This window comes from Microtus oregoni, unplaced genomic scaffold (genome assembly GCF_018167655.1).
Source record: "Microtus oregoni isolate MIOR12 unplaced genomic scaffold, Mior012 000005F_ref0000423, whole genome shotgun sequence".
NCBI lineage: Eukaryota > Metazoa > Chordata > Mammalia > Rodentia > Cricetidae > Microtus > Microtus oregoni.
Genome location: NW_024543064.1, coordinates 48,830,128 through 48,856,933, shown reverse-complemented (window position 1 = coordinate 48,856,933; position 26,806 = coordinate 48,830,128). Strand labels below are relative to the sequence as shown.

At 40.6% G+C, this 26,806-nt stretch overlaps 1 protein-coding gene across 5 annotated transcripts in view; it reads left to right on the top strand.

The window, feature by feature from the left end:
- Positions 1-26,806, top strand: part of Alg6 (ALG6 alpha-1,3-glucosyltransferase) — a 54,597-nt gene that overhangs the window by 17,991 nt on the left and 9,800 nt on the right. For 2 of the 5 annotated variants that reach the window (XM_041653209.1, XM_041653210.1), the window contains exons 4-15: positions 1,272-1,361; positions 2,647-2,735; positions 4,454-4,536; positions 5,619-5,683; positions 7,330-7,515; positions 8,055-8,190; positions 9,996-10,081; positions 11,597-11,681; positions 14,019-14,089; positions 16,811-16,879; positions 16,999-17,197; positions 22,603-22,835. In XM_041653209.1, the coding sequence (XP_041509143.1) occupies positions 1,272-1,361; positions 2,647-2,735; positions 4,454-4,536; positions 5,619-5,683; positions 7,330-7,515; positions 8,055-8,190; positions 9,996-10,081; positions 11,597-11,681; positions 14,019-14,089; positions 16,811-16,879; positions 16,999-17,197; positions 22,603-22,800 (1,357 nt within the window). In that variant the 3' untranslated portion in view covers positions 22,801-22,835. Of the gene's footprint in view, positions 1-1,271; positions 1,362-2,646; positions 2,736-4,453; positions 4,537-5,618; positions 5,684-7,329; positions 7,516-8,054; positions 8,191-9,995; positions 10,082-11,596; positions 11,682-14,018; positions 14,090-16,810; positions 16,880-16,998; positions 17,198-22,602; positions 23,779-26,806 lie in introns of those variants that run through there. The other 3 variants (XM_041653208.1, XM_041653207.1, XM_041653211.1) reach the window with 2 other exon arrangements.

Here is a 26,806-nt window from a genome sequence, read left to right as displayed (position 1 = left end):
CAGATTCAAGCTGTGCAGCTCACGCTGAGAAGACACTGCTTTTTGGCTTCTAGTGCAAGCCACACACAGGACTCAGGATGTTCCTGTGGATGTTTTTGCTGGAGCATCCAGCTGCCACCAGCTGTACTGTACCACAGTACCCCCACCTACATTTAGCTTTCTAGTATGTTTTCAGCATTTTACTAATAGCTTACTGTAGCTCTATACATGCCTACATTTAAAGAAAAGCAAATTAGGGTATGAATAATAGGGTCCTTGATGGAGATCCCTTTAAATACACTTGTAATGTATTCTTTGAGAATTTCATACTCCCTACTCCAGCTTCTCCCAGAGGCTGTTCTGTCCTAATCTCGCTCTAACTTAATGTCTTCCTTTTGTAACCCACTGAATCCAGTTACCGCTGCCAGCGAGTTCATTGGGGTAGGGCCATCCACTGAGCGTGGGCACCCTACCAGACGTCTGACCCTCCCTTCCCTAGCAGCCATCAACTGCCAACAGCTCCTCAATCTAGGTGGGCTGGATCCTCCCCCGTGATGAGAGTCTCGAGTGCTAACTTTAGTCTTTAAGTTAGAGAAGTGAGAGCTTGTGACTCGTTTGCAACAATGTATGAGCGTTTATTTGTGGGTTATGTAGTTTCATCTGTGTTACCATAAATTGCTCCTGAGACAGAGAAGAGGAGAAGACGTTGGTTAGCTCGAATGGACATAACTTAGAAATATATTTGTATAAACTTAATTTTCATTTTAGAGGCACAGTGGTTTTTTATAATTCCTTCACATCTGTAACTGGAGGAGCTGGACGCTTTTATGGACTCTAGACAGGTTTTCCCCATTGGTTCATAGATTCTTTTCTACTGTAGGCCTGGAGTATATATATGCTAGCTGAGTTATTTTCAAAGCCTTCATTAAGCCTGCTTACTCCATGTAGTCTTCCTCTTTCTATAAGCCCTATCTCATGTGTTCTTTGACATTGGCTTTTCATTTTTTAAATTATACATTAGAAGTGCTGTTTTCTAATTTGTTACAGTATCAGATACAGATTGTCTTTGTTGCATATATTCTGTTATATGAGTGTAGTTAATTTACTACGTCTGCAAAGAATAGAGTAACGATAAGTCCCAGGCAACTGGAAAATCCCTGTTTGTATTTGATGTCATAGGGTGATTTTTAATGTCTTAGTTAAACCATTAAGCTTAATTTTAATTAAGTGGCATGAGATACTAAATTATGTCTTGCATATTGATAATGGAATGGTGCCTTTAATTTTTCCAGGTATTTTAACAGCAGCGATAACAATTTACAGTACTGGGGACTGGACTACCCACCGCTCACAGCCTATCACAGTCTCCTGTGTGCATATGTGTGAGTTCCTGTTTTCTATAGAACTGGTTATTTGTGCCCTTAGACACAGTGTGGTCTGGTTTATTTGAGAGTGATTGCTTGTGGCTTCGATCATCACAAGTTTAAGAACCACTATCAGAATTTGAACATTTCTGTAATGTTTGTGGTATACAGGCGAGAAAGAATGCAAAACCTACATTTGTTTTGGAGTAGAGCTGTTACCAGCTGCACATGGACTTCTGAGCAGTGTCTAATACAAGAAAACGTTCATTTTTCTGGAGTAGCCAAGTAAATGAAAACTGGAGGTCCAAGTGCTGCCCTTCTCCCCCCATTTCTTTGTGCAACCTTGGCTGCCCTAGAACTTGCTCTCTTCTATGTTCCAGGTTGGCCTCAAATTCAGAGATCTGCCTGCCTCTGCCTCCTGAGTGTTGCCAAATAACCTTCTTAACTATAGGAACAGCATGCCTCCTTAAAAAAAATGAGGTGGTTTATAGAGGAGGACTTTTGTTCTTGGGGACCCTGTTCACTTCTGTAGCACCGTTTCTCTTAGACTTCAAGTGTGTCAACAAATATTTGAGAAATATCTTGACAGTATCTCCTGAGCTCATTTTTCATGATTTATTATTTCAACTTTTAACTGTTTCTAAAGTAAACTTTTATGAGTGGAAAGTAAGTTCCTAAACTTCATGTTGGTTAGTTATACTCTCTAGTGTCCAGGATATTATAATATGATTGAAGGCTAGACTTATCAATCATAATGGCTAAAGTATGTATAAAATTTATGATTACTGTGTTTACTATAGCCAATTCTTATGGTAACAGAAGAGGTTATAAACAAAGTATGCTTTTTGTTTTGTTTTGCTTTTTGTTTTTTAGTCCCCCCCCCCCCCCACACACACACATACAGGGTTTCTCTGTAGCATTGGAGCCTGTCCTGGTCACTCTGTAGACCAGGCTGGCCTCGAACTCACAGGATCCATCTACCTCTTCCTTCCAAGCGCAGGGATTAAAGGTGTGTGCCACCACTGCCCAGCCAAAGTAGGTTTTTAATAATGAAATGAAATGTAACATCAGATTGTTTTTTACACCAGAGTGGCAAGGGTCAGGCATCTTCATATCACATGGTTTTACTGGAAGATGAGCAAGGCAGATGAGATACTGTTTATATCCTCAGTGCATTTTACATGATCAGATACAAGGAGTGAAGAAGCTTCAGGGCTGACAGCCAACTCTTAGAGTTCTGTGTTCTCAGATGTCTTTATTACTAAAACCAAGTGCATGATACTATATATGCTTTGATTTGCAGGGCGAGGTTTATAAATCCTGACTGGGTTGCTCTGCACACATCACGCGGATATGAGAGTCAGGAACATAAGCTCTTCATGCGTGCCACAGGTAAAAGACTGCTTGGTATTGGGTTAAAAATTTGATTTTTAAAAACAATTTGGGTAAATTGATAAAAATGCCATTATTTTTTTTGTTTGTTTTTGAGACAGTGTTTCACTGTGTAGCTCTGGCTGTCTCAGAACTCACAGAGGTCTGCCTGTCTCTGCCTCCTGAGCACTGAGATTAAATGCATATGCCACCATGCCCAGCTATTGTTCTAATGACTTTAAAATTGTATAATTACAATTTTCTATGCGTATGTGTATATGCTGTAAGCCTAAAGGTATATGTAAGCTCTAAAGCAAGAGTAAAGGAGTAATTCTGTGTATTTCACCTTTGTTATCTCGCCTGATCCTGTGAGCACCCAGGTGTAATGAGTGTTCTTACCCATATGTCAAGGTGAGGAAACTGCCGAGGCTCACATACCAGGCGGAAAACCTCAGAGAGTTAGGGACTGAAGCTATACTTGTCTATGCTTCTGCTTTAGTACCTAATCCCAGGTTCCCTCAGCCTTCTTAAGACAGTCCTGACAGGGGGGCTTCAAGCATTGTGTTGTTTGTACATTAAACAGCCCACCCAAACACCCTCCTCTCTGTGTGAGTGGTGCTGGGCTCCTGCTAGTCCAGCCCTGCCACTGAGCAACCTCCCTGGCCTGTTGTCAGTGTTTATCGAGCATCGCTGTATGCTGATCTAGGTTGAAGTAATAAGCTTTGGTTTCTTTAAAAGCATTATATAACTGAGATTTTAATTTTAACTTGTACCTTTTGTTAGTCAGCCTGAGGACTCAGAGTCTATTGTCTTCACTGTTCTCCTGTTACAGAATATCACCCAGGAGATAACTTGTGTTTGTCTGCCCTCTTCCACGTCTCTCTCCTCCTCCCGGTGCTTTCCAGTGTTTCCTGACTATTCATCTTGTAGTTCTCAGCACCCAGACTGATATCTGCATTCCGAAGAGTCACAGCTGTTTAAAGCCCATTCTAGTATCAGAGAGTGCCAGGCATTAATTTTTTTTCCTCGTTGCACGATAACACAGACTTTTTGAATAGCAAATGTCCTATTCGAGAATTCTTTTCTTTGCTCTAAAATGACTGGACAAGGAATTATACGTTGCTGCTTTTTCTGTTTTGTCCCTGTTCTGTTGCCCCCACCATCCCTTCTTATGTTCACACAGACACACACTCACAGACAAACGGTGTGTGTGTGTTTCAGTATCTTCCTTACCCAGGTCTCTCAAGCTCTTTTTTGTTTCTGTTTTCTGGTTGGTTTGTTTGTTTTTGTTTTATTTTGAGACAGAGTCTTGCCATGTCTTGTTATCTCATGACTGGTTTGGAAGTCATTATGTAGCCCCAGGCTTCATCCTCACGCTGCATCCTGCTGATTGATAACTTAATGTTCACGAGACACTGTGCTTGGCTCTCTAACTCTTTACTGCACTGACTAGTAAGTCTGTGTATTTTTGTATATGGTAGCACTTGTGCAGAAGAGAGCATTTTGAGTGTACAGGTGTGAGAGAATAGACTGTCTTCCCGTGCTTTGACATGTGCATTTGACACTCAAGCCAGAGCAGCGAGAGCGGGACTGTGTCATTCATTGTCTTGTTGATTAAATGTATGAAAAGTGGAGGGAATGAAAAGGCCTAATTGTTAGGGATTTGCCTGTAAGTAGTGTTAATAGCTGCAGGAGGAAGGTGGAGCGCCTCATGGACTCGTGTGTTTGCTTGTTTTTAGTTTTAGTTGCTGATCTGCTCATTTACATCCCAGCGGTGCTTTTGTACTGTAACTCCTTAAAAGAAAGCTCACCGAAGAGAAAGGTAAGGTTTTTTTTTTTTGTTGTTGTTTTTTTGAGGACTACTGAGAACTCAAGAACAATGGCAATGGGTTTTTGATCCTACTGCACGTACTGGCTTTGTGGGAGCCTAGGCAGTTTGGATGCTCTCACCTTACTAGACCTGGATGGAGGTGGGTGGTTCTTGGACTTTCCACAGGGCAGGGAACCCTGATTGCTCTTTGGGAGGGGGACTTGGTTGGGGGAGGGGGAGGGAAATGGGAGGCGGTGGAGGGGAGGAGGCAGAAATCTTTAATAAATAAATAAATTTTAAAAAAAAAAGAGAGAGAAAGGTAAGTTTTAAAGCTGCCTGACATTTCATCTCTGAAACGTTTAAGTTATTACTAGCCTACTAAGGATCGACTTTAAGGAAACCCTGTTCTTTGGGAGTAGCTAGGATAGTGAATATTTTATCTTCTACTGATGAATTTTCATTTAGAAACAACAGTTTCATTTACAGTGCTCTATAGTAATAACAGAATGCACTGAACTCTAGAATACTGCACTGTTGACCCATCTCATGCTGGGTTTATTGCTAAGCTTGTAAGTCACAATTTTGAGCTGGCCGTGATAACTAGTGGGCATTTTGGAAAGTTTGTGTGTCTGTTCACAGACATTGTCAAGTATCCTTAATTGAGAATTTTACACTGAATGATTAGGTGGCCAGTCATTTTATTAAAATTGCCTTTCTGGGTGTGGTCGGGAGGGTGGCCTTTAATTGCAGAACTCTGGGAGGCAGAGGCGGGTGCATCTCTGTGACTTTGAGGACAGCCGGGCCTACATAGTGAGTTCTAGGACAGCCAGAGCTACATAGTGTAATGCAAAAAAAAAAAAAAAAAAACAAAAAAAACCAAAAAATTCTTTTCAGTAATTTTTACTTCTTATTAAAGTGTTTTCTGTTGCCCTCATGAAAGCTTTAGTGTCTTAATAGGTGTCTCGTGAAAATGGGAAGTTTTGATTAAGGAAGGACAGTGCCTCGGGAAGATGGATGTTCCTTCCATGCTAGACGCATAGTGCGTGTCTCTACTGTAGTAATGACCTCTTTACCCACCATGCTTATCTTCACAGATCGCTAGTGCATTGTGCATATTGCTGTATCCAGGTCTTATTCTTATCGACTATGGACATTTTCAGTATCCTTTATTCAATTAGAAATGAAACCAGTTATTTATTATGATCTAGGCTTTCTGCATGTAGCATTGCCATCTTATATTTTCATACATGCTAGTATACTTACTTATATGAATTCTTTTCACTTGATATAAAGTGTTGATAAAAGTCAGGTGTAGGGAATTAAAGTATTCAAGTTTTTGAGTTATGTAATTTTTGCGGGGTTATATTTTTTTTAAATGATTATGTATTCTTCTTTCCTTATTTCTAATTTTATATCTGTGTTCTTTTTTTTTTTTTCCTTTTTTTCTTTTGGGACAGAGTATCTCTGTGTAGCCCTGGCTATTCTGGAATTTGCTGTAGACCAGACTTGTCTAAACTTATAGAGAGCCACCTGCCTTTGCCTCTCTAGTTCTGGTATTAAAGATGTGTGCTACCACATCCAACATTTTTTCCCCTTTTTTTATAATTTATTCTTATTTTATGTGCATTGGTGTTTTGCCTATGTGCATGTCTGTGTCTGATCTAGAACTGGACTTACAGACAGCTGTGAGCTGCCATGTGGGTGCTGGGAACTGAACTCAGGTCCTCTGGAAGCAGTCAGTGCTCCTAATTCATGAATCATTCCTCTAACTCCATTCCCTTATTTTTAAAGAACAGTAACCCTTACTTGGTGGTGTTCTTCGAGAATTAAATGAATTAGTATTTGTAAAACACTTATAATAATCTGTTGGAGATGCTGATAATTGTATAGGTATTTATTGCTACTAGTATAATTGCTTTTTTCATTTATTTATTTTGTGTAATATGTATAGGTATGTACATGTGGAGATCAGGGGGCAGTTTACAGGATTTGAATCTTCTCTTCCACCACATGGTTTCTAGGGATTGAACTCAGGCCATCAGGCCTGGCGGCAGACCCCTTACCTGCTGAGCCCTCTCACTGGCCCTAATCACTGTTTTTTATTTACCTGTTGGCTCTAAAATGTGCAGTGGTTCACTTAGGCGCAGATCGATGTTCTTCCCTCTTGTTTTGGACACTGGATCCATTCATTTTTTTAAAGGCTCATACTCTCTAATTTCTTTGATAACTTTCTTGCTTTTCTCCTTTCTGAGCTTATTAGCCAGCTGTCAGGTTTTTTATTTCCCTCTTCTGCATGTTTGCTCTTCTCTATTGCGCTTTAGAGACGATTACTCTGTCTTTGCCATTAGCACCTCTATTAAATTCCATTTGTTTTGTTAGGCACATTTTGAATTTCTAATTAAAATTTTCTTTCTCTCTCTACTCTTTTTCTCTTGATTCTTTATCTGATTGACAGAAGCATACGGTGACAGCAGTAATTTTGTTGTCATTACTGAACTGCTGCCAGAGGAGTTTCAGTCTGTAGATTTGGCATATTATTATAAGAATATTGTGAAGTAGTTGACAGGAGTAAAGCTATGTTGTCAGTATTTATAACCCCTTAGCCCTTTCCACATTGCTGTTTAGCAGCAGGCAGTATGTTTGAGGTTGCTTTGTATGCTTTTTTAGCACTTTGATATTTTCAGTTATATTTAGAACTAAGCTTTAAGTTTACATGTTATTTTTAAATCACACAAGAAATATGTTTTATCAAATGCAAGCTCTGCGTCTCAATTACTGAGCTAATTTTCCTTGACACCGGGACATGTATAATTCTGTGAGTCTTGGCTTTGCTTTGTGGGGTGTTCTTGGAGTATCTTGTGACTGGGACCTGCTAGGGTCATTGGCGTTTTGCTTAGCTCTAAATTATAAACAGATGGAGCTCTACCATTCCCTGCCTTTTTTTTGCTTTTTACTTGGCAAGTGTTATAAAAGGGGCCTCAGAGGAAAGGGGTAAGTGACTTTTAAAACACAGAATTAAACATTTTCTGAGAATTTATTTGCATACTTATCTGGAGGAGGATGGATTCTTAGAAATGTGTTGGCTATACATTAGTGAATGGGAAAGAAGTTGTCGCCTTATAACGTATCCTTGCAGTCTTCCTAACTCCAGGACTGTTGTGATCTGCATACATGTTAGAGGCAGTGTGGGCCAGCTCTCCGGGCACTGCTGCCAAGTGCTGCACCTTAGCTGCCCACTTTAGCGCCATCCACTTATTAAAAATACGTCCTGCTTGACATTTTTCTTTATGACTGCATTTCTTCATGCTTGTAGCGATGGCATCCAAGCTAAATGCTAATTATGATCGCAGTGGGTCTTTGGCTGGAGAAATGAGTCTTTTTTACATTTGTGAGTGGATTCCCATCTTATTGGTAGTATTGATTGACAGTACTGTTGTATTTGCAGTTATTGTACTAAATGATATTCACATCACTGTTAAGAGTTGTTGGCCTTTCTCTGTCTTACTGCTCATCTCTGATCTCTGTTCTAGGTTTGAGTTGTTGATTAAGATAGCCTGTACTGTCGTGGCTTCCTTCCTTCTGTGTTGGTTGCCCCTCTTTACAGAAAGGGAACACGCCCTACAGGTTCTAAGAAGACTCTTCCCTATTGATCGTGGATTGTTTGAGGTATGTTTAAGAATGGACCTACCCTCTTGTATTACGGCACCTTGGGGAGCTCATGGAGGAGACACCAGGGGCTGTAACTTCCGTTTCCTCTGCCAGTCAGCCCTGCCAGTTATTTAATCCAATATAGCGCCCCTGGCTCAGTTCACACTTTATAGTGCCTTATATGAATAGGTAATATTTTTGCCATAATTAGATTCATAATTCAGTTGTATTTTTTTTTTTTCTAAGTCAGATTGGTCCATAGTAAAAGAGCATTGGCTGCTGCAGCTACCAGGTTAGCAAGCCCACCACTGTGGTTTACATTCTCTTTGTAGTTTGCCACAATTATTGGTTAAGCGGATAATCCCGATTGCCTCAGAAAGATCTCCTAATTCCTTTTGAAATATATAACCTTCATCCATAGTAATCTTTAATGAGAATCTCTCATTTAATGCTAGTTTAATCACTCTTGTTAAACTTTTATTGCATGAGTAATTTGATCATTTAGATTTAGTAATTAAATTAAACAAACCATTTATTTCTAGAACAAAAGGTCTTTTAATAAACTCAGAGACAACATATTTATAGATAATTTGCTCCTGAATAACATTTCTTTTGAAAAGAATTAGAAAGCATTTCTAAGTTTTGAATAGATAATTCCTTTAAAATGTTTTTCAGTGGATTTACAGGAGGATGGGCTAATCATTTTGAAAGAGATTAAACAATGTTGTGAAGGCAGAGGTGTGTGTGACATTGTCACGGTACAGATTGATGATATCCCCTTTCTTGCTAGCATCTCTTATTTGGGGCTCGACCCTTCTGCATGCCTTATGGTCCCCACAGCTCTAAGATGCTGTTGTCCCTGTTGTACAGATTAGGAAACTGAGGTCAGAAATTGATAGACCTGGCATGTGGCAGGGTCATAACAGCAAAGTAAGGAAAAGCTTGATGTTCTATAAAAGCTGCCAGTTGTTTTGTTTTCCATTTCAGAAGTGTGGAATAGTGTCAGACATCTTCAGGGTGTCACAGAAGCTCTAGGTCAGTGCTTCTCAGCCTTCCTAATGCTTCCTAATGACCCTCAGATACAGTTCCTCATGTTGTGGTGACTCTAGCCATAAAATTATTTTTCTTGCTACTTATAAAGTAATTTTGCTACTGTTATGAATTGTAATGTAAATATCTGATATGCAGGATGATCTTAGGCAACCCCTGTGAAAGGTTGTTTGACCCCCAAAGGATCTGGACCCACAGGCTTGGAGCCGCTGCTCTATCTTGTTAGAGGCCATCCTTCCCTTGATGACATGCTTGCACAGCTGTGAGGTTTGCAGCTGTGTAGAGGATGAACCGCACTAGCTGGGGAGCTGGAATTGCAAATTTCATCTTGGAGTGAGCCTAGTGCAATTGCTCACATTTTAAAGCTTCTTGATTTATTAGCAATTAGTCTTGTCATTGCTAGGATCTATTAGATGATGTGACATAAAGTTACATTTGTAATAAAATGGTACAAATGTAATTAATATTTATTTTACAAGTTTGGGGAGATTTTTGCTTAGTATACTGCTTTTTGAAAAATATCAAGTAGTTTACTGGACTGTGGATTATAGTTGACTAGTGCTTTACGTAATCTGCATCTCAAAAAAGAAAAAATGCTGGAGGCTGTGGGTGTCTGTTTTTATTGCTTAAAGAGTTTAATTCTTTGTTATAAATGTGAATGAAAGTTTCATGTCTTGAAAGTTTATTACCTGGAAGTTATAGGTTGTACTTCATGGGATTTAATATTTCTTTCAACTCTACCAAAATGTAAGACTAACAAATCTTTTTTTAAGGATAAAGTAGCCAATATTTGGTGCAGCATTAACGTTTTTCTGAAGATTAAGGACATTTTGCCTCGTCACATCCAACTAACAATCAGGTAACTAACATATATAGGGCATTATAAACTACCCTTCAAAAATATTACAGTAAACATGGGAATGGTGGCACATATCTTAAATCCCAGGACTCAGGAGGCAGAGGCAGGTGGATCTCTGTGAGCTCGAGGCCAACTTGGTCTATAAAATGAGTTCCAGGACAACCAGGGCTATGCAGAGAAACCCTGTCTCAAAAACAACCAACCTAATTACAATAGTATGCTATTTATCTGAGCTGGTCGTTAGTGACTTCCCACTTAATACAATAAATTCTGTCATCCTAACTCCCCCACCCCCATTTCTTTTCTGTTTGTTTTCTTGAAATTGGGTTTTTCTGTGTAGTCTTGTCTGTCCTTGGAACTTGCTCTGAAGACCAGGCTGACTTCAACTCAGTGATCCTCCTGCTTCTGCCTCCCCAGCTGGGATTCAAGGCGAGCACTACCATTGCCTAGCTTTCTCCTCCTCCCAGTCTTTATCTTTCTCCCTCTTCTCCTTCCCAGTTTATGTGAACATTTTTCCTATTTTTCCTTTAAATAGAACATAGACTAAATATGATTTAACATTATCTTGAAGAGTCATGATTGTCACAGGTGTGCAGCTAGCATCAGCCAGAAAAATAGAACAACTTAGAGATTATTCTGTGTGTGAAATTATCTCAAGAATTGGATACTGTGGTTGTGGGCTCTGGCTAAGCAGAAGTCTGCATGGCAGACATCAGGAATGTCTTGGGAAGGAGGTGTAGCTAACCCGCGGTGGCTATTAAGAGGCCTAAGCGGTTTTTAGGGGGCTCCCAGCTGAGTGTCAGGCTCCAGGACAGACTCCCCTTTGCTTGGCCTATTAGCAGATGGGTTTTGCCTTTCTTGTGGGCCCTGTCTCTCAGTATAGGCCCATCCTCACAGGAAATATGCAGAAAGGGAGTCGGGAACTTCAGTCTTGTGAGCTCACTAGTTACAGCACCACCAAAAGTGACCAAGTCAGTGGGTTCTGTGTTGAGTCATAGACTGAGCTCAGGCTCCAAGAGCTGGCTGTCCCAGGCTGTCCGTCTGGCTCTGGTCTTCTCTGCTCCCCAGCCATCACTAAGAGCTACACAGCTCACTCCCTTATAATTTGTTCATTCTGGACTTGAAAACTCAGATTGTCAACTTTTGTGGAGTGAGGGCCAGGACTCTTCCGAGAGTAAAGTTTATGAATATTTGTGTTGAAAAGACAGTATTGTCTCCTTAGGCCTGGTAGTGTTTTCTTATTTTCTAGTGTTTATTAACTGACCTGCAACTATGTATCTTTATACATGATATTAAGTGCTAGCTGACATTTGTATTTTGTATTAGAATCTTGTACAAAAGTGTATGCATACATCAATGTGTATGTTTTACTTAGATTCTAATTTAAAATTTGATAAATAATAAAGTTTAATCTGGGACCAGATTAGATTGATGAATGATATAATCCTCATATTTTAAAAAGTAATTATTTTAGCTAGATTTCTATCACTGAAAACACATTTTATTGCTTTTTAGCTTTTGCCTTACGTTTTTGAGCTTGCTTCCTGCATGTATAAAGTTGACCCTTCAGCCCTCTTCCAAGGGATTCAGATTTACTCTGGTAAGTTTCTTATTTTTCTTAAGATGTTTAGTTCTTGCTGTAACTGGCATTTTAAAAACATCAGTCATTATTTTCTAGTTTGGGGTAAGATTGACTGGGCAGCAAAATAAGACACTCGATTATTTGATAGACACTGAACACCATCCTTGTGCAAGTGCTGGGTTAAGCATTAGGCTGAGCAGTCAGAGTCTTTAGTTTACTCAGGAACTGTTTCCGATTTGTTTGATTGACTAATGAGGGAATACAGAGGTGGTGATAATGTATGCGTAGCTGTACTGGCTGGTTTTGTGTGTCAATTTGTCACAAGTTAGTGTCATCAGAGGAAGGAGCTTCAGTTGCAGAAATGCCTCGATGAGATCAAGCTGTAAGGCATTTTCTCAATTAGTGATCAGTGGGGAAGGGCTCAGCCTGTGGTGGGTGGGGCCATCCCTGAGCTTCTAGTCCCTGGGTTCTAGAAGAAGGTGGGCTGAGCAAGCCATGGGAAGTAAGCCGGTAAGCAGCTCCCCTCCATGGTCCTCTATCAGCTCCTGCTTCCAGGATTCTGCCCTGTTTGAGTTTCTGATCTGACTTCCTTCAGTGATGAACAGCAATGCTGAAGTGTAAGCCTAATAAACCCTTTGCTCCCCAACTTGCTCCTTGGTCATGGTGTTTCGTCTCAGCAGTAGAAACCCTGACGACTGTTGAGCAGCTGGCGTTATGTTCTGTCAGGTACAGATCAAGTCTGTGATGTGATGGGGAAGGGGGAGATCTTGAAGGAGGATTTTAGACTGTTGCTGAGCAAGTGGGATTTTGGCCAGCTTTGGAAAGCTAGAAAAGATTAGAACTGTGGACAGCAGGAAAGAAACTCCAGGCAGAAGGGAGCTTGAGCTAAAGCCACCTGGGAGTGGATGTTAAAATGCTTGTTTGTGTGTCCTGTGTTTAAGGGTAGGTGAGGAAAAGGTAAAAATAGGGCAGATTTCAGAAGACGTCAGATGTCTGGTTGAGAGGCTTGTGTGTGAGAGGCACGCAAACAGGTTCTGGGAAGAGGAGAGAACAGAAACATACTTGGTTTGTCAAAGGGTAAAGTGATAAGTAAAGTGGCCAGGACAAAGTGGGATGAATTAGGAAAGACTGATTTCCCAAGAGCCCAGGTTTTATTGCAAGTATACTAGGAAGCCCCGTGGGCATTCTGTGATGGACACAACTGTGCAGGTTACCATGAGAGCCCACAGTGCTTCCAGGTGGGTTATTGTGTGTCCAGGTCATGTGTCGGTGGCCTGCCAGCATCGGCAGGGCAGTGCGGCAAAGTGGATGGCTGATGTGTGTAGGAAGGGTCCGCACATTGACAGAGTGGGTGTGGGGTGTATAAGACAGGAGTTGTGCATGAACGGCTAGATCCACACACACTAATCTGAAAAACTTACTTAAAACCCCAAGTAGCAGGTGGCTTCACAGAACAGTTAATGTGTTTCATTGGGGTGCGCTTTTTAAAATCTGCAATAAATTTGTTTCATTTTTTGACCTTTTTGTCTTTCATACTTAACAAAGTTACATTTACTTTACTTGTTTGTATGTGTGCACTTTTGTGCACATACCATGGCGTGCATGTGTAAAACAAGGACAGTTTAAGGGAGTTGGTTCTCTTTTTCCTCTAAGTGGGTTCTATGCACTGAGCCATCTTGCTGGCCCTGTAATTTTTAAGTAGTGTCCCAGGCTCCAGAGGGTAATGGGGGTTTGATTGTTATATTATCTCCTGTACATGGTATTTTGTTATTTATTTGTTTGTTTATTTATTTATTTATTTGAGGCAGAGTTTCTCTGTGTAGCTTTGGAGCCTGTCCTGGAACTCGCTCTATGGACAGGCTGGCCTCAAACTCACAGAGTGCTGGGTTTAAAGGCTTGCACCAGTAAGCCCAGCTGGCAGTTTTATTAGTGGCTGAGTTTTAAAACCATTTTAGATACTTCAATATAGCTTTTCAATAGTTTCTTTAAAAAAAAAAAACATTAATTATTTTTTTGTGGTGGGGGACTTTACTTGTGCTATAGCACGTCAAAGGACAGCTTGTGGGAGTCAGTTCTCTCCTTCCTCCATGTGGGTCCTGGGGGTTGAACTCGGCTCATCAGGCTCTGTGGCAAGCACCTTATTCCTCCTGCACCATCTCACCAGCCCAATTGTTATTAGTTTTTAAAATTTACATGCTTAAAATTGGTTAAATATTATGCATATTTTGTGTTTGATTTTTATCTGTAGGTAGTAACTATAATATTCAAACTGAATGTTTTTATTTAGATTTATAATTATATTGATACAATTTCAAGTTGTTAAATCATGATTTACCCTCTTCTTTTTCCTTAAAGGTTAGCTGTGCACTGTCATTCTTTCTGTTTTCTTTCCAAGTACATGAAAAGTCCATTCTCTTGGTGTCATTGTAAGTAGAAATCTTTTAAGTATGCATTCTTTATAATATTTATTATATAAAAATAAGCTTATAAAATGTTAATTTCAATAGAAAATAAGACAACAGCTATTTTTACATATAATTATTTAGTCATTGTCAGATTTTTTTTTACTTTTTAAAATACATTTTAAACCAAAACAGTTGATAAAATTATTATTGACATATTCTCATGTCTTATTTCTCTATACTATTTAAACATGTTCCTCAAAGCTGCTTTCCTGTTTCTTCTCTTTGCCTTTTCTATTTTACTCACTTCCATGTCTGATGGATAGCCTTGTTCTCTAGGTCTTTCATAGGTTGTTTCTTGTGTTTTGTTTTTTGACCCCTCCCCATGCACATATCACAGCATATAGATGAAGGTTCCAGACCCTCTTGGCAATCCTTAAATAGATTACTTTGTTTAAGAGCATTGGAATTTTCCTTTCTGGGTGACAATTGGGCTGTGTTATCCTAATACTAAAGTAGTATAAGCTAGAATAATGTGGACTACTTGAATCCTCCCCAGGTCAGTCCCAACTGTCTGCTGCCTTATGCCCCACCCAGTGCTCTCAGTGGGCTTGTGAAGAAGACATCAGTACAGAATGACCAGGGAGAGGAGGGACATGGTAGTTCTCTGTGAAGACACCAGTACAGAATGGCAGGGAGAGGAGGGACATGGTAGTTCTCTGTGAAGACACCAGTGCAGAATGGCAGGGAGAGGAGGGACATGGTAGTTCTTTGTGAAGACACCAGTACAGAATGGCAGGGAGAGGAGGGACATGGTAGTTCTCTGTGAAGACACCAGTGCAGAATGGCAGGGAGAGGAGGGACATGGTAGTTCTCTGTGAAGACACCAGTACAGAATGGCAGGGAGAGGAGGGACATGGTAGTTCTTTGTGAAGACACCAGTGCAGAATGGCAGGGAGAGGAGGGACATGGTAGTTCTTGTAGGTGGAGCTCTGGACGGGAAGCTCTGTTCTGCTGCCTTTGTGGAAGACACTTGGCATACAGCTGTAGCACAGGTCATTGCAGATGGGAGGACATGCCAGCCTCTGGAACCCACACCTGGGTGAGGGCTTAACTCTTCAGAGGGAACAGTAGGCCAGGTTATGTAGAACCTTGTAAGGGCAACTAGAAACTTTGGCTTTTATTCTGAGGGAGTGGCAAGCCAGGCATGGTTTCTGCAGAAGAGGAGGAGAGTGCGGCCCTGAGGATGGCTGTGCTCCTTGGTACACCTTGAGGTTAAGGGCCAAGTCGTGTTCCATTTCTGTTATTTCAGAGCAGTGTGTATGTGTGATACAGTGTCATTTGGTTTGGTAATTATATATTGAAAGAGTAAATGGGAAAGAAGACTCAGAAACCCTTACATATTGAATACTTACTATGCTTCTGCTGACACCCCTTCTGGTTCAGCACATTGGAGCACTGTGATGGAAAGTTCTTTGGTGTGATCCCTTAATAGGAAACAGTGGCTTTTCAATGCCAAGCTTAAATCTTATATGCCAGCTGCCATGCATTACAAACATTCCTTTAAGAAAGGAGATATATTAGTTATTTCTCTGTTGCTGTCATAAAACACCATGGCCAGGGCAACTTAAAGAAGGGAGGGTTTATTTGGGTTTATGGTTCCAGAGGTTTGGGGGCTTATTTATGGTTTATTTGGGTTTATGGTTCTGTTACCATCATGATGGGGAAGCATGGTAGAAGGCAGGTGGCTGGAGCAGCAAGCTGAGAACTCACATCTTAATCATTAGCATGACACAGGGAGATCACACTTGAATGGCACATTTAAACTTCAGAGCCCTTTTCCAATGACATACTTCCTCCAGCAAGGCAACACCTCCTAACTCTACCCAAGTAGCACAGCCAAGTAAGGACCAAATATTCAGTCTGAGCCTATGGAGGACATTTCTCATTCAAACTACCACACGAGGAGAATGTCAAGTCTTTGGAAACTTTTTAAACACACGGGGAGAGAGATTAGTAGTAATGGCAACAGTAATTCAACAGTTGTCTCTCGTAGAAAAGCTTATTTTATATTGCTAAAAACAAGTACAAGGTAATATTTGCAGAGAAATTAATCCTTGGCCTAAGTCACACAGTGAGTGGCAGCCATGGGACTAGGTGCAAGGCCTGCTTCTCAATGGGCGTGGATGCAGCCAAGTCCAGAAAATGTCAGTCAGAGGCTGTGTAGCTCAGCCTAAACACCAGATAAGAGGAGACTCCACTTCCCAGGATCATGTCCAGTCCCTGTCCTTGTCCTTTCTGTGTTGTCTCTAACTATTTAATTTTCATAACCCATCCCTTTTATAATTCAGCGGTGGTGTCGTTTCTTCACTGATGTGGCAGTCCTGTTTTCCATGGCTGCTTTGTAACCAGCTGAGTAGCCCATAACGTGGAAGGAGCTCGAGAACAGTTGTCTTGGCAGTGAGTCACTTTGTATTTGCAAAATGAATGCAGCGCAAGTGCCTCTTTCTCTGGTCGTTTCCTTAAGGGACTGTTCATGTGGCACACGAGCAGCGTTTGATGATGACCTAGTCTAGTGGCTGTTGTCTAGTTTTGAGAAGTTGACATTTTCTGAGTAGTCACCTGGAGAACTTTTATTTTTAATTAACCTTGAAAATAAGACATATAGAGTATATTTAGATTTTTATAGGTTAGAGGTAAAATTATATTCTGTACTTTTAAAATTTTTTTTTCTTGTCATTTTAGGCCAGTTTGCTTAGTTTTAAATGAAATTCCTTTCATGTCAACTTGGTTTTTACTAGTGTCAACATTTAGGTGAGTCAAACCAATTTCCATATGATAGTCCAGTACCATTCTTACAGATTCACTGAAAATTTTACCAGGTAATTGTAGTTTAACTTGATGCTTTTGGTTTCCCCTATTTTCCTTTACAGCATGCTGCCTCTTCTGTTAAAGGATGACCTCCTGATGCCCTCCGTTGTGACAACGATGGCGTTTTTAGTAGCTTGTGCCACTTTCTTTCCAATGTGTGAGAGCAATTCCGAAGAACAACTGCAGCTGAAGTCCTTCGCTGTCTCTGTCAGGAGGCGTCTTCCGGGCTTTACATTTCTCCCCAGAATTATACAGTATTTGGTAAGCTAGGCAGCTTTGTTTGTGTATATGTGTCCTCACGCCTCATCGCCCACGTAGAGGTCAGAGGGTAATGTGGAGTCAGGGATTGAACTCAGGTTGTCAGCCTGGGGCAAGTGCCTTCACCTGCCAAGCCATCTTTCTGGCTCCGTTCAGTTTTGAAGAAGTATAGTTTCTAGCATGTTGCTGTTTTTTTTTTTTTTTTTTTCAAGTTACTGAATTTTTGTTGTTGAGACAAGGTCACATTCATTATGTAGACCAGGCTAATCTGAATCTCACTGTTCTGTAGACTAGGCTGGCCTCCAACTCACAGAGATCCACCTGCCTCTGCCTCCCAAGTGCTGGAGTAAAGGCGTGCACCACCACTGCCACCCGGCTTTGAATTGATTTTTATACAGGGTGAGATGTAGATATAATTTCATTTTCTACACAAGCATATCCAGGTCTCCAACACCATTTTTTGAAGAGACTTTTTTCAGTGTTGGCTTTTAACACCTTTGCCAAAGATGAGTTATCTATCTATAGATACTGGGTTTATTTTTGGGTCCTCTTTCTAGTACTTGCTTATTTTTGTGCATTTATATGAAATTTAGGGGTTTTTTTTCCTAGTTCTTTAAAGAATCCATTGGAATTTTAAAGGAGAGTGCTGGATATATAGGTTGCTTTAAGTAATATAACTATTTTTTACAATATTATTTTTTGATGGGCAGTTTGTTTTGTTTTGAGACAAGGTCTCACATAGCCTAAGATGGCCTTGAACTCACTGTGTATATGAAGCTGATTTTCCTCCTGCCTCTATCCCCTGAGTGTTGGAATTACAGGCTCATGCCACTATACCTGGTATTTAGATTGCATTCCGTTTTGATCTTGTTTTTCCCTCCTCCTACAATTCCTCCCAGATTCTCTCTACCTCCCTACCCACCCATCTTTATGTTTTCTCATTCTTTAAAACAAACACAAAACAGCCCCATACACAAAAGGAAATGAAACAAGCAAAAATATCAATAAGACCAATGTATATATCCACCCTAATAAGTCTACAAAAAAGAAAGAAAGGAAGGAAGGAAGGAAGAAAGAAAGAAAGAAAGAAAGAAAGAAAGAAGAAACTTATGGAGTTTGTTTTGTGGGCCAGCTACTGCTGGGCATAAGGTGTGCCCTGAGGTATGGTTAATATGCTCAGTAAGGGCCGGGCGGTGGTGGCGCACGCCTTTAATCCCAGCACTCGGGAGGCAGAGGCAGGCGGATCTCTGTGAGTTCGAGACCAGCCTGGTCTACAAGAGCTAGTTCCAGGACAGGCTCCAAAACCATAGAGAAACCCTGTCTCGAAAAACCAAAAAAAAAAAAAATGCTCAGTAAGACTCCATTAGAGAAAACGGATTTTTTCTTTGCTAGTGGATTACTTGCTGATAGGTTTTGGTTAGGGGAGGGAACCCTTGTCCAACACTTCCTCTTCTCATTGCTGGGACCTGTCTGGTTTGAACTTGTGTGGGCCTCTGTGCTGCCACAGTGTCTGTGATTTCATATGTGCATTAGCCCTGTTTGTCTAGAAGACATTCCCTAATATTTGACTCATAATCCTTCTTCCTTTATCTCTTAGATTCTTGAGCCTTGAGGGGCTGGGGAGTGGGGGCTTTGAAGACATTTAGGACTGAGTTCTCCAAAGTCTACTTACTATTCTCTGCATCATATCCAGTTGTGAGCTTTTATATTAGTTCCCATCTACTGAAAGAAGAAGCTTCTCTGATGAGGGCTGAGTGAGACACTGATCTATGGGTATAGGAGAATATCATTAGGAGTCCTTGTATTGCTGTGCTCCTTTAGCAGAATCATAGTATTAGGTTTACTCTAGGCTCATGACCTATCTAGTCTCAGGATCTTGGTCACTGTAGCTGTGTGAGGTATGGGTTCCATCTCATAGAGTTGGCGTTAAATCCAAAGAGTGGATGGTTACTCCTATAACATTTGTGCCACTATTGTGCCATTAAATCTCACAGGCAGATTATTACTGTAGGTCACAGGGTATGCAGCTAGGAGGTACTGACCTTTCTCCTGCCTCTGTGTAGGAGAGTGTAAGAGCAGTGTAAGTGTGCAGAGCACCTTACAGCATTGGACAGCATTCTTAAATGCACAGCTTAGTGAATGTCCAGAGAGTTTCTCACTGTTGGTAATGACCATGAAGCGGAAAAGGTTGGTGAAGTAAAATTAAGAGGTGAACAATTGAAAGACAAAGATGGATTAATTTTCTCATTCAGGGGTTTAAGTGGAAAGCACGATGTAAAATTTATTTGTTAGCACATGCCTGAATTCTGGGATGTATATAGAACTGTAGCCTCTTGTGACATCCACAGGGCGGTCTTAAGGTGAGGAGTATCACAGGCTCCTTGATTTATTCATCTCAGTGAGTGCTTGCTATATGCAAACACTTTTTGGAGTTTGAAAATACAACAGTGAGGGCTGGAGAGATGGCTCAGAGGTTAAGAGCACTGACTGCTCTTCCAGAGTTCAATTTCCAGCAACCACATGTTGGCTCACAGCCATCTATAATGAGATCTGGTGCCCTCTTCTGGCATGCAGGCATATATAGAAGGAATGTTGTATACATAATAAATAAATAATTAAAAAAAAGAAAAGAAAATACAACAGTGAAAAAAATGAAAACTACTTCCTATCACAGAAGTTATTCCAGTTGGGGGCAAGAATCAAAGATGCTAGCAGGTAGAAAATACGCATCACAGATGTTAGCAGTTTGGAGGAAAGTAAAGCAAAGGAGCAAAGACAATGGCAGTGTTCAAGTAGCCGGGTCTTCTAAGGGACTGAACTATACAGATAATTGAGTATGTGTTGTCCCAGGTGGGAGGAATCCAAGCATGGTGTCATGGTAGCTGTGTTTCCTTGAAACAAGCGATTTCATGGTGATGGCGTAATGTGTCACTTTTGTGCTGTTAACTGAGAGGATGGATAAGGGAGGAAGAACATATGCAGAGCCCTGTATAGAGAGAGCATAGTGGAAGCCGTGGACAGGTGACTGCAGCTCTTACGTGCCATAGTAAAACAGGAGCCCAGGTGACAGATTCACCAGTGGTGGCAGAATTGAACAGTGTGCTACAGGCACTTCCTGAAGCTTTGCTATAATTATTAGTATAAAAATAGAGCAAGCACTGCAAGAGTCAAATTTTTGTCTAAAGTGAAAGAAATCTCAGCATGCTTTCTCCCCCACAGGATTAAAAGCCTTGTGTGCGTGTGTCTCTGTGGTGGGCACACGTGTGTGCAGTGCTCGTAGGGTCAGAAGAGGGCACTGCACCCTGGAGCTGAGGTACAGGATGTTGTGAACTGCCTGGCCTTGGTACTGTCATCAAACTCAGAGCAGTATGTTTTCTCACTCCCTGAACCATCTCTTCAGCCCCAAAGCATTCTTGTTTAACTAGTTCAAGATCATGGTATTTCAACTCTTTTGAATATTTTTACGTATTTAAAATTATTTCTTAAATTTAAATTTTCTTTCATTTTTTAAAAAGATTTTATTTATTATATACAGTGTTCTGCCTCCATGTATGCCTGCATGCCAGAAGAGGACACCAGATCTCATTGTAGATGGCTGTGAGCCACCATGTAGTTGCTGGGAATTGAACTCAGGACCTTTGGAAGAGCAGTCAGCATTCTTAACTACTGAGCCATCTCTCCAGCCCCCTAAAATTTTCTTTCATTTTACCACAGGAATGTTTTTTAATAGTGTAAATAAATATGCCTCTGCTAAAATCAGTTTTTAAAGAGGACTAATTAACTTCTAAAATTATGCTTATAAATGTATAATTAATTAGCTATTCAGATGTTTGGGAGTAAGGAATTAAGCAGCTCACTATGTAGATAATTCAAGGACAAAGCCATACCTGTTGAATGATGAAGTTTTGTTATGTGGCATTTGGGACAGTAAAAGTCTGTAACTCTAGAATGCCCCTTTTACTAGTGCTGAACTTATTAGTCTAAATTAAATCCAAGCAGGCTGGCATCAAGTGAATTTAGTGTGAGGCCATGATGGACAAACTGTAGAGGATATGGAAATACTGTATGTATTGCTGCCACCAGCTTTTCCCTATAGTGTAGAAATACTAAGTATCCTATAGAATGGGTGTTTTGTGGTTATTGAAATTTGTATCTTGGGCTGGGGAGAAGGTTCAGTAGGTAAAGTGCTTGTTGTAAAGCTGAGACTGGGGCTCAGATCCTCAGAACTTTGGGGTGAACATAGTGGGGTATGGAGATAGGGAGCCCTGGCCGGCCACACTAACCAAGCTGGTGAGCTTGACGTTCTGCGGGAGGTATGAGGTGGAGTGTGAGAAGACACCTGCTGTCAGCCTTGGGCACCTTCACATGCATGCATACACTGTGTGCCCACCCACACAGGTGCACACATATGTACATAAACCTGATCTAGTACGTATTGCATTAAAAAGACAGGTTCTGGAGCCACCAAGATGGCTTGGCAGGTACAGACACTTGCCTCAAACCTGACAATCTGAGTTTAACTCTCAAGACCGATAGGATAAAAAGAGAAAACTGACTGGCAAACACTCTCTGACACACACCCACACACACTTTCACACCATAGCATAAGTGACCCCCCCGCCCCCAACACTGTAAAACAAAGACAAAGATTAAAAGCTTCATATGGGAACCCTCTGGAGAGCTTTAACAACAGGTATTTATATTTAAATGGTGTTTTTAACAGGTAATTCCAACACAAAACCAAAGCTGAGATTCGCTTGTAGGACAGACTGGACACCCCTTCAGCTCTCACCTTCGTTTCTGCTGATAGAGTAGCTACAAACCAGTGTTACCAGCTGTCTAAGCCTGCTTTCTGTTGCTGTGATAAAGGCCATAACCACTGGTAGTGGTGGCACACGTCAGTAGGATTTGCTGAAGGAAGAAGATGATCATGAGTTTGAGGCTAGCCTGGGTTGCACATTTTGCCAGGTGGTAGTGGCACACTGGGAGGCGGAGGCAGGTGGATCTCTGAGTTCAAGGCCAGCCTGGTCTACAGAACAAGTGCCAGAACAGCAAAGGCTATACAGAGAAATTGTCTCTTAAAAAACAAAACATGATCAAAAGCAACTTGAGGAGGAAAGGGTACAGGAGAGAATGTGAGTTGAGGCAGGGTCTGGGGGAAGGAACTGAAGTGCGGGCTGGGGAGAAGTGGTTGCTTACTGGCTTGCTCTTACACATCCGGGGACCACCTGCCCAGGGTGACACCATCCCCAGTGTGTTGGAACCTGGCACATCAGTCACTAACCGAGAGGATGCCTACAGGCCAGTCTGATGGCAGCGTTTTCTTGGTTGAGGCAGGCTGACAAGGAACGCAGCCAGCACCCCGGCAGGCCTCTGCCACTCAGTAAGAGTCTTTCTTTCCCTTCCAGTTCTTCTCTTCAGTCACCACCATGGCCCTTCTGACGGTTTTGAGTGTCACGTTGCACCCTCCTCAGAAATTACCAGACTTGTTCCCTGTGCTGGTGTGTTTTGTGTCCTGCATAAACTTCATGTTCTTCTTGGTATACTTTAACATTGTAATCTTGTGGGATTCCAACAATGGAAGAACTCGGAAGAAAATCAACTAGCTGTTTTCCAAAACAAATGCAGTCTTCTGTTACGTGTAAGTGAACGTGCATCTTTAGAGTCATGGTATCATAGGAAAGAAATGGCCAGTGCCTACCATTATCTACACAAACTGTTTATGGGACCAAAACACTTGTTTCCTAAGTATTTTCTGGTAAAGCATATTGTAGTTTTGCTAATATTCACAGATAGTTAAATGACAGAATAAGAGAAAAAAATGTCCCAGCTGGTTGCAGTACTCACATCTGTAATTCCGGTACTGGGAGGTAGAGGCTGGAGAACCTGGGATCAAGATCATTCTTGGTGATATAGAAAGTTTGAGGCTAGCCTGGGCCCCATGAGACCCGTCTTAACAAAAAAGGGAGAGAAAAAAAATGTCCTTAATGCCAATATTTAATAATGGAATTATTCTATAAATTATAATTTTTTAAAAAATTAAGTATCGTGAGTTTATTGGCAGAACTAAGCCCCTGTCTTGTTTGAGCTTTAGCATACAAGTAATAAGCATCTCATTTAAAGTTGCATCTCAGGGAATTAACTTTTTTTTTAATTACTGAGAAGGTATGTTGTGCTGTTTGAAATTTGAATATGCATTACTACATATGCAAAATTGGATGCTAATAGATTAAATGGTATTCTTGTTTCCAAGCACTTGATTCCATTTTTAAAAAGAACTTTATTGAATATAAAAATAAGAAGTTTAAAGTCTTATGGTTACTCATGGTCATTAGTTCTATATATTTATAATCATTCTAAATTAAACGACCTTATCACGAATTCCAGCTTCCTTTCTGCTACCTCAGTTAAGATCTCCTTGGACACAAGTGTTTATTCAGGCCAGGCCTCTTGTTGGCTTGTCCTATAGATATGGCTATCTCTTTTCCTGTGCTTTCTCTGGTTTCAACTGGTAAAAATCATGTATTATGTTTTCCTTTCTCATGGAAAGCTGTTTCTTTAGTTTTGATAAAAATTAAAGTCACTTTACCACTAGCCTATTTTGAGTATATTTCTTTCATAATACAGTCATCAATTAAATCATTTAATGGCGTATTCTAAGGTAGTATAAAGAACTGGTTCTGGACATGGCTAGCTATAGGCCGATGCAGGAAAACATGGATTTCTCAGTCTGATCAAGGAAGTGGGTCTAGGCAGAGCCAGTGTGCGTGAGGATTCAAAGGGCAAGATCAGCAGAGAGAAGCACCTTGATCACTGTCCAGTCAGGAGGGGCATCCCTGTCCATGGCCACTGTTTGTAACCTCTGGGCCTGATTAACAGCATCATGGCTGGTTTAACTTTACCACCTTTCCCCATTTAATAATGTATCTGAGTTTAACACTGAAATGTTGATTTCTGTTAATGACAAAGTTTTAACTTCTCAGAAATTCAGTAGAGGAACCTTATTACTCAAAAGCAAAAGTATTTAACAGCATAACATGATGCTATATTTATGTACAGATTTCTTGTATACGTAGATTCTGTCAATAAAAACTTTTTTTTCCCTGATGATTTAGTCTACCCATACTGAGTAACCTTCAGCTTTAAAGGAGACTTAGGATGATCCGTGTAAATCATAGCTCTCCTACCCATTGCAAACCAGTTTACAATGCACTTAGAGCTGGCTCTGGTGGTACACACTTGTAATCTCAGCACTTGGGAGCTATATTTAGGAGCATCATGAGTTTGAGGCTAGCCTGAGCCACATGAAATACTGTTTTGAAAGACAAAACAAAGTCAGACAAAGTATGCTTTGTTTTGCAGCAGCTAGCTTCCAAAGCACTGGGTCCTCCTCCAGTGAGGGGTCCAAAGCATCCCTCAGCTAACCTCAGGGCCTGGGGGGCTTTAATAGATACTTATACAAAATTAAAATCAGAAGCCTCATTTCCTTATCTGTCAAAAATCAGGAGTTCCATGTTCTTTTCAGATACATCTTAGAACGAAGAGGCATTCTTGAGAAATGCAGTTTCTCTATGGCTAATGCACTTGGGTTTGCTTCTTAAACCAGAAGAGAATAGGGTGTGGGTTCGTGTATCATATGAAGCTCACCAGGGAGGGAAAAACATCTGTCCAAATCATAAACCACCAGTAGGGGAGCCAGCCACACAGAGGTCAAGGCAGTCAAACAGCCCACTGTTCTATAGGAAGGAGCAAGACACCGACAGATTACAGCCAAAACATGGCCAGAGGAACACAGTGGTTCCAATTCTCAGTTGGTTTCTTTTTTGCTAATTGGAATATTTGGGCCACGTATATGTCTCCTCCTCCCCCCACATAAACATTAGTTTTGTGTGTGGATCTTTCTGCTTTGTCCTTCATGTGGCCTCTAAGGGTGATAAAGCGAGAGTCATCTGATCTACAATGAAGAGAACTGGGAACTGGTTCTCAGCAGACCCAGCTGTTCTGAAAGGCAAATGCTCAGTCTATCAAGAGGTCAAACACACAGTAACTGTGTTAAACACATACCTACATAACTCATTACATATGAAACCAACTTGCTTCTTAACCCTTTGTTTCCTAACTGATGCAGGGTACTTTATAAAATGTTTTGACTTGTGTCCTAGTTTTCAGTGTTAGAACAATCTATATTAGTATATTTTTCATCACGTATTTGAAGGATTATATCAAAAAGTATCCTTGATATTTATCAGACAGATATACAAAAAAAAAAAATCTTGCTTTAAGTAGTTCCTGGAAACCCAGAAGACAATTAGGTTGAATAGTTCATTGAGATTGAACAACTACTTAGCACCTATGCCATTTATAGTAACAGATTTTTAAAAACACCTTTAATATATCAATCTGAAATGTTTCTAAGTGGAAAATGAATTCTTTTCAATCTTGATTTTTATTTTACATCTTCATACAAGATTTTTATTTTCGAAGTAATACCTAATCAGGTAACATCTTAGACTAATTTTGTCAAAACTTCCTTAGGGCAAGTACCAAGAGAACAGCATTTCTTTCCTGCAGCAGTGGTCCGGTGTGTGAGGTGTAGAAACTGTGTTATAAAGATGTGACAAAAGTTTTGACTCTCCTTCCGCTCGTTCCTTACAGCACAAACAGATTGTAATGCAGACACCGCAGAGTCACGTCTAAGCTAATGTTTCAAACAATCTGGAAGGGATCCCGTTCTGCCCTATAGTAAAGCTCTTTCTTTTAATTCATTGGACTCTGAATTTAGTTGAAAACCAACTTAATATTTAAATGTCTGTCCCAAAAATTCATTCCAGTGTTTCCTAAATATACAAAATCTTCAAACATTCACAGTAATTTTCTCTGAGCAGAGATGACGGTCCCTAGAGTGGAACAGTGCACACCTGAGACACCAGTCCCACAATATACTACAACATTTCCAACAAACACAAAGTAACCTGTAAATTACTGAGTGGCTGGGACTGCACGCGGGGGGACTGTGAGTGTCAGTAAAGGACGTCATTCTACAAAGGTAGAGTCATAATTCTATCCACAAGTGTTCAAAGTCGATAGAACATAGGTGAAACAGTGCAAGTCAGGACTCTACTGCAGGACTTACATTAACGGGTCAAGAAGAAATGTATTATTTACATTGAGATTATCTAGTGGTGTGTGTAGAAAGTTTAAATTAGCTGCAAGAAATTTTATCTAGACTTGCACCTGCCTCGTGCTCCGAGTTGGTATTTACTAGGCAGATTAATTACACACATTTCTCTGTGCCTTTAAATATGATCAGGCAGATGCGGACACTGTTCACAGCGCGTGCCTTTCTTCAAGTGCCTTTGGGATACAGAAGATAGTTATTACATCATCATGAATTAGTTTCCAAATTAACATACATCTCGTACATCACTCAAGAAATGATTTAAGTGCTATTTGCCATGTGGTACCTACTTTAGACACTAATAAGCTCCCGTTAGCTTACTTTTGCGTCTTCTAAGATTCACCTTCACAAATTAGTTTGGCTGTTCTGACAGCGCTTTTTATTTTGCATGGCGAAATATGAGAAATACTTTTGAGAGAATTTTGATACTCCAG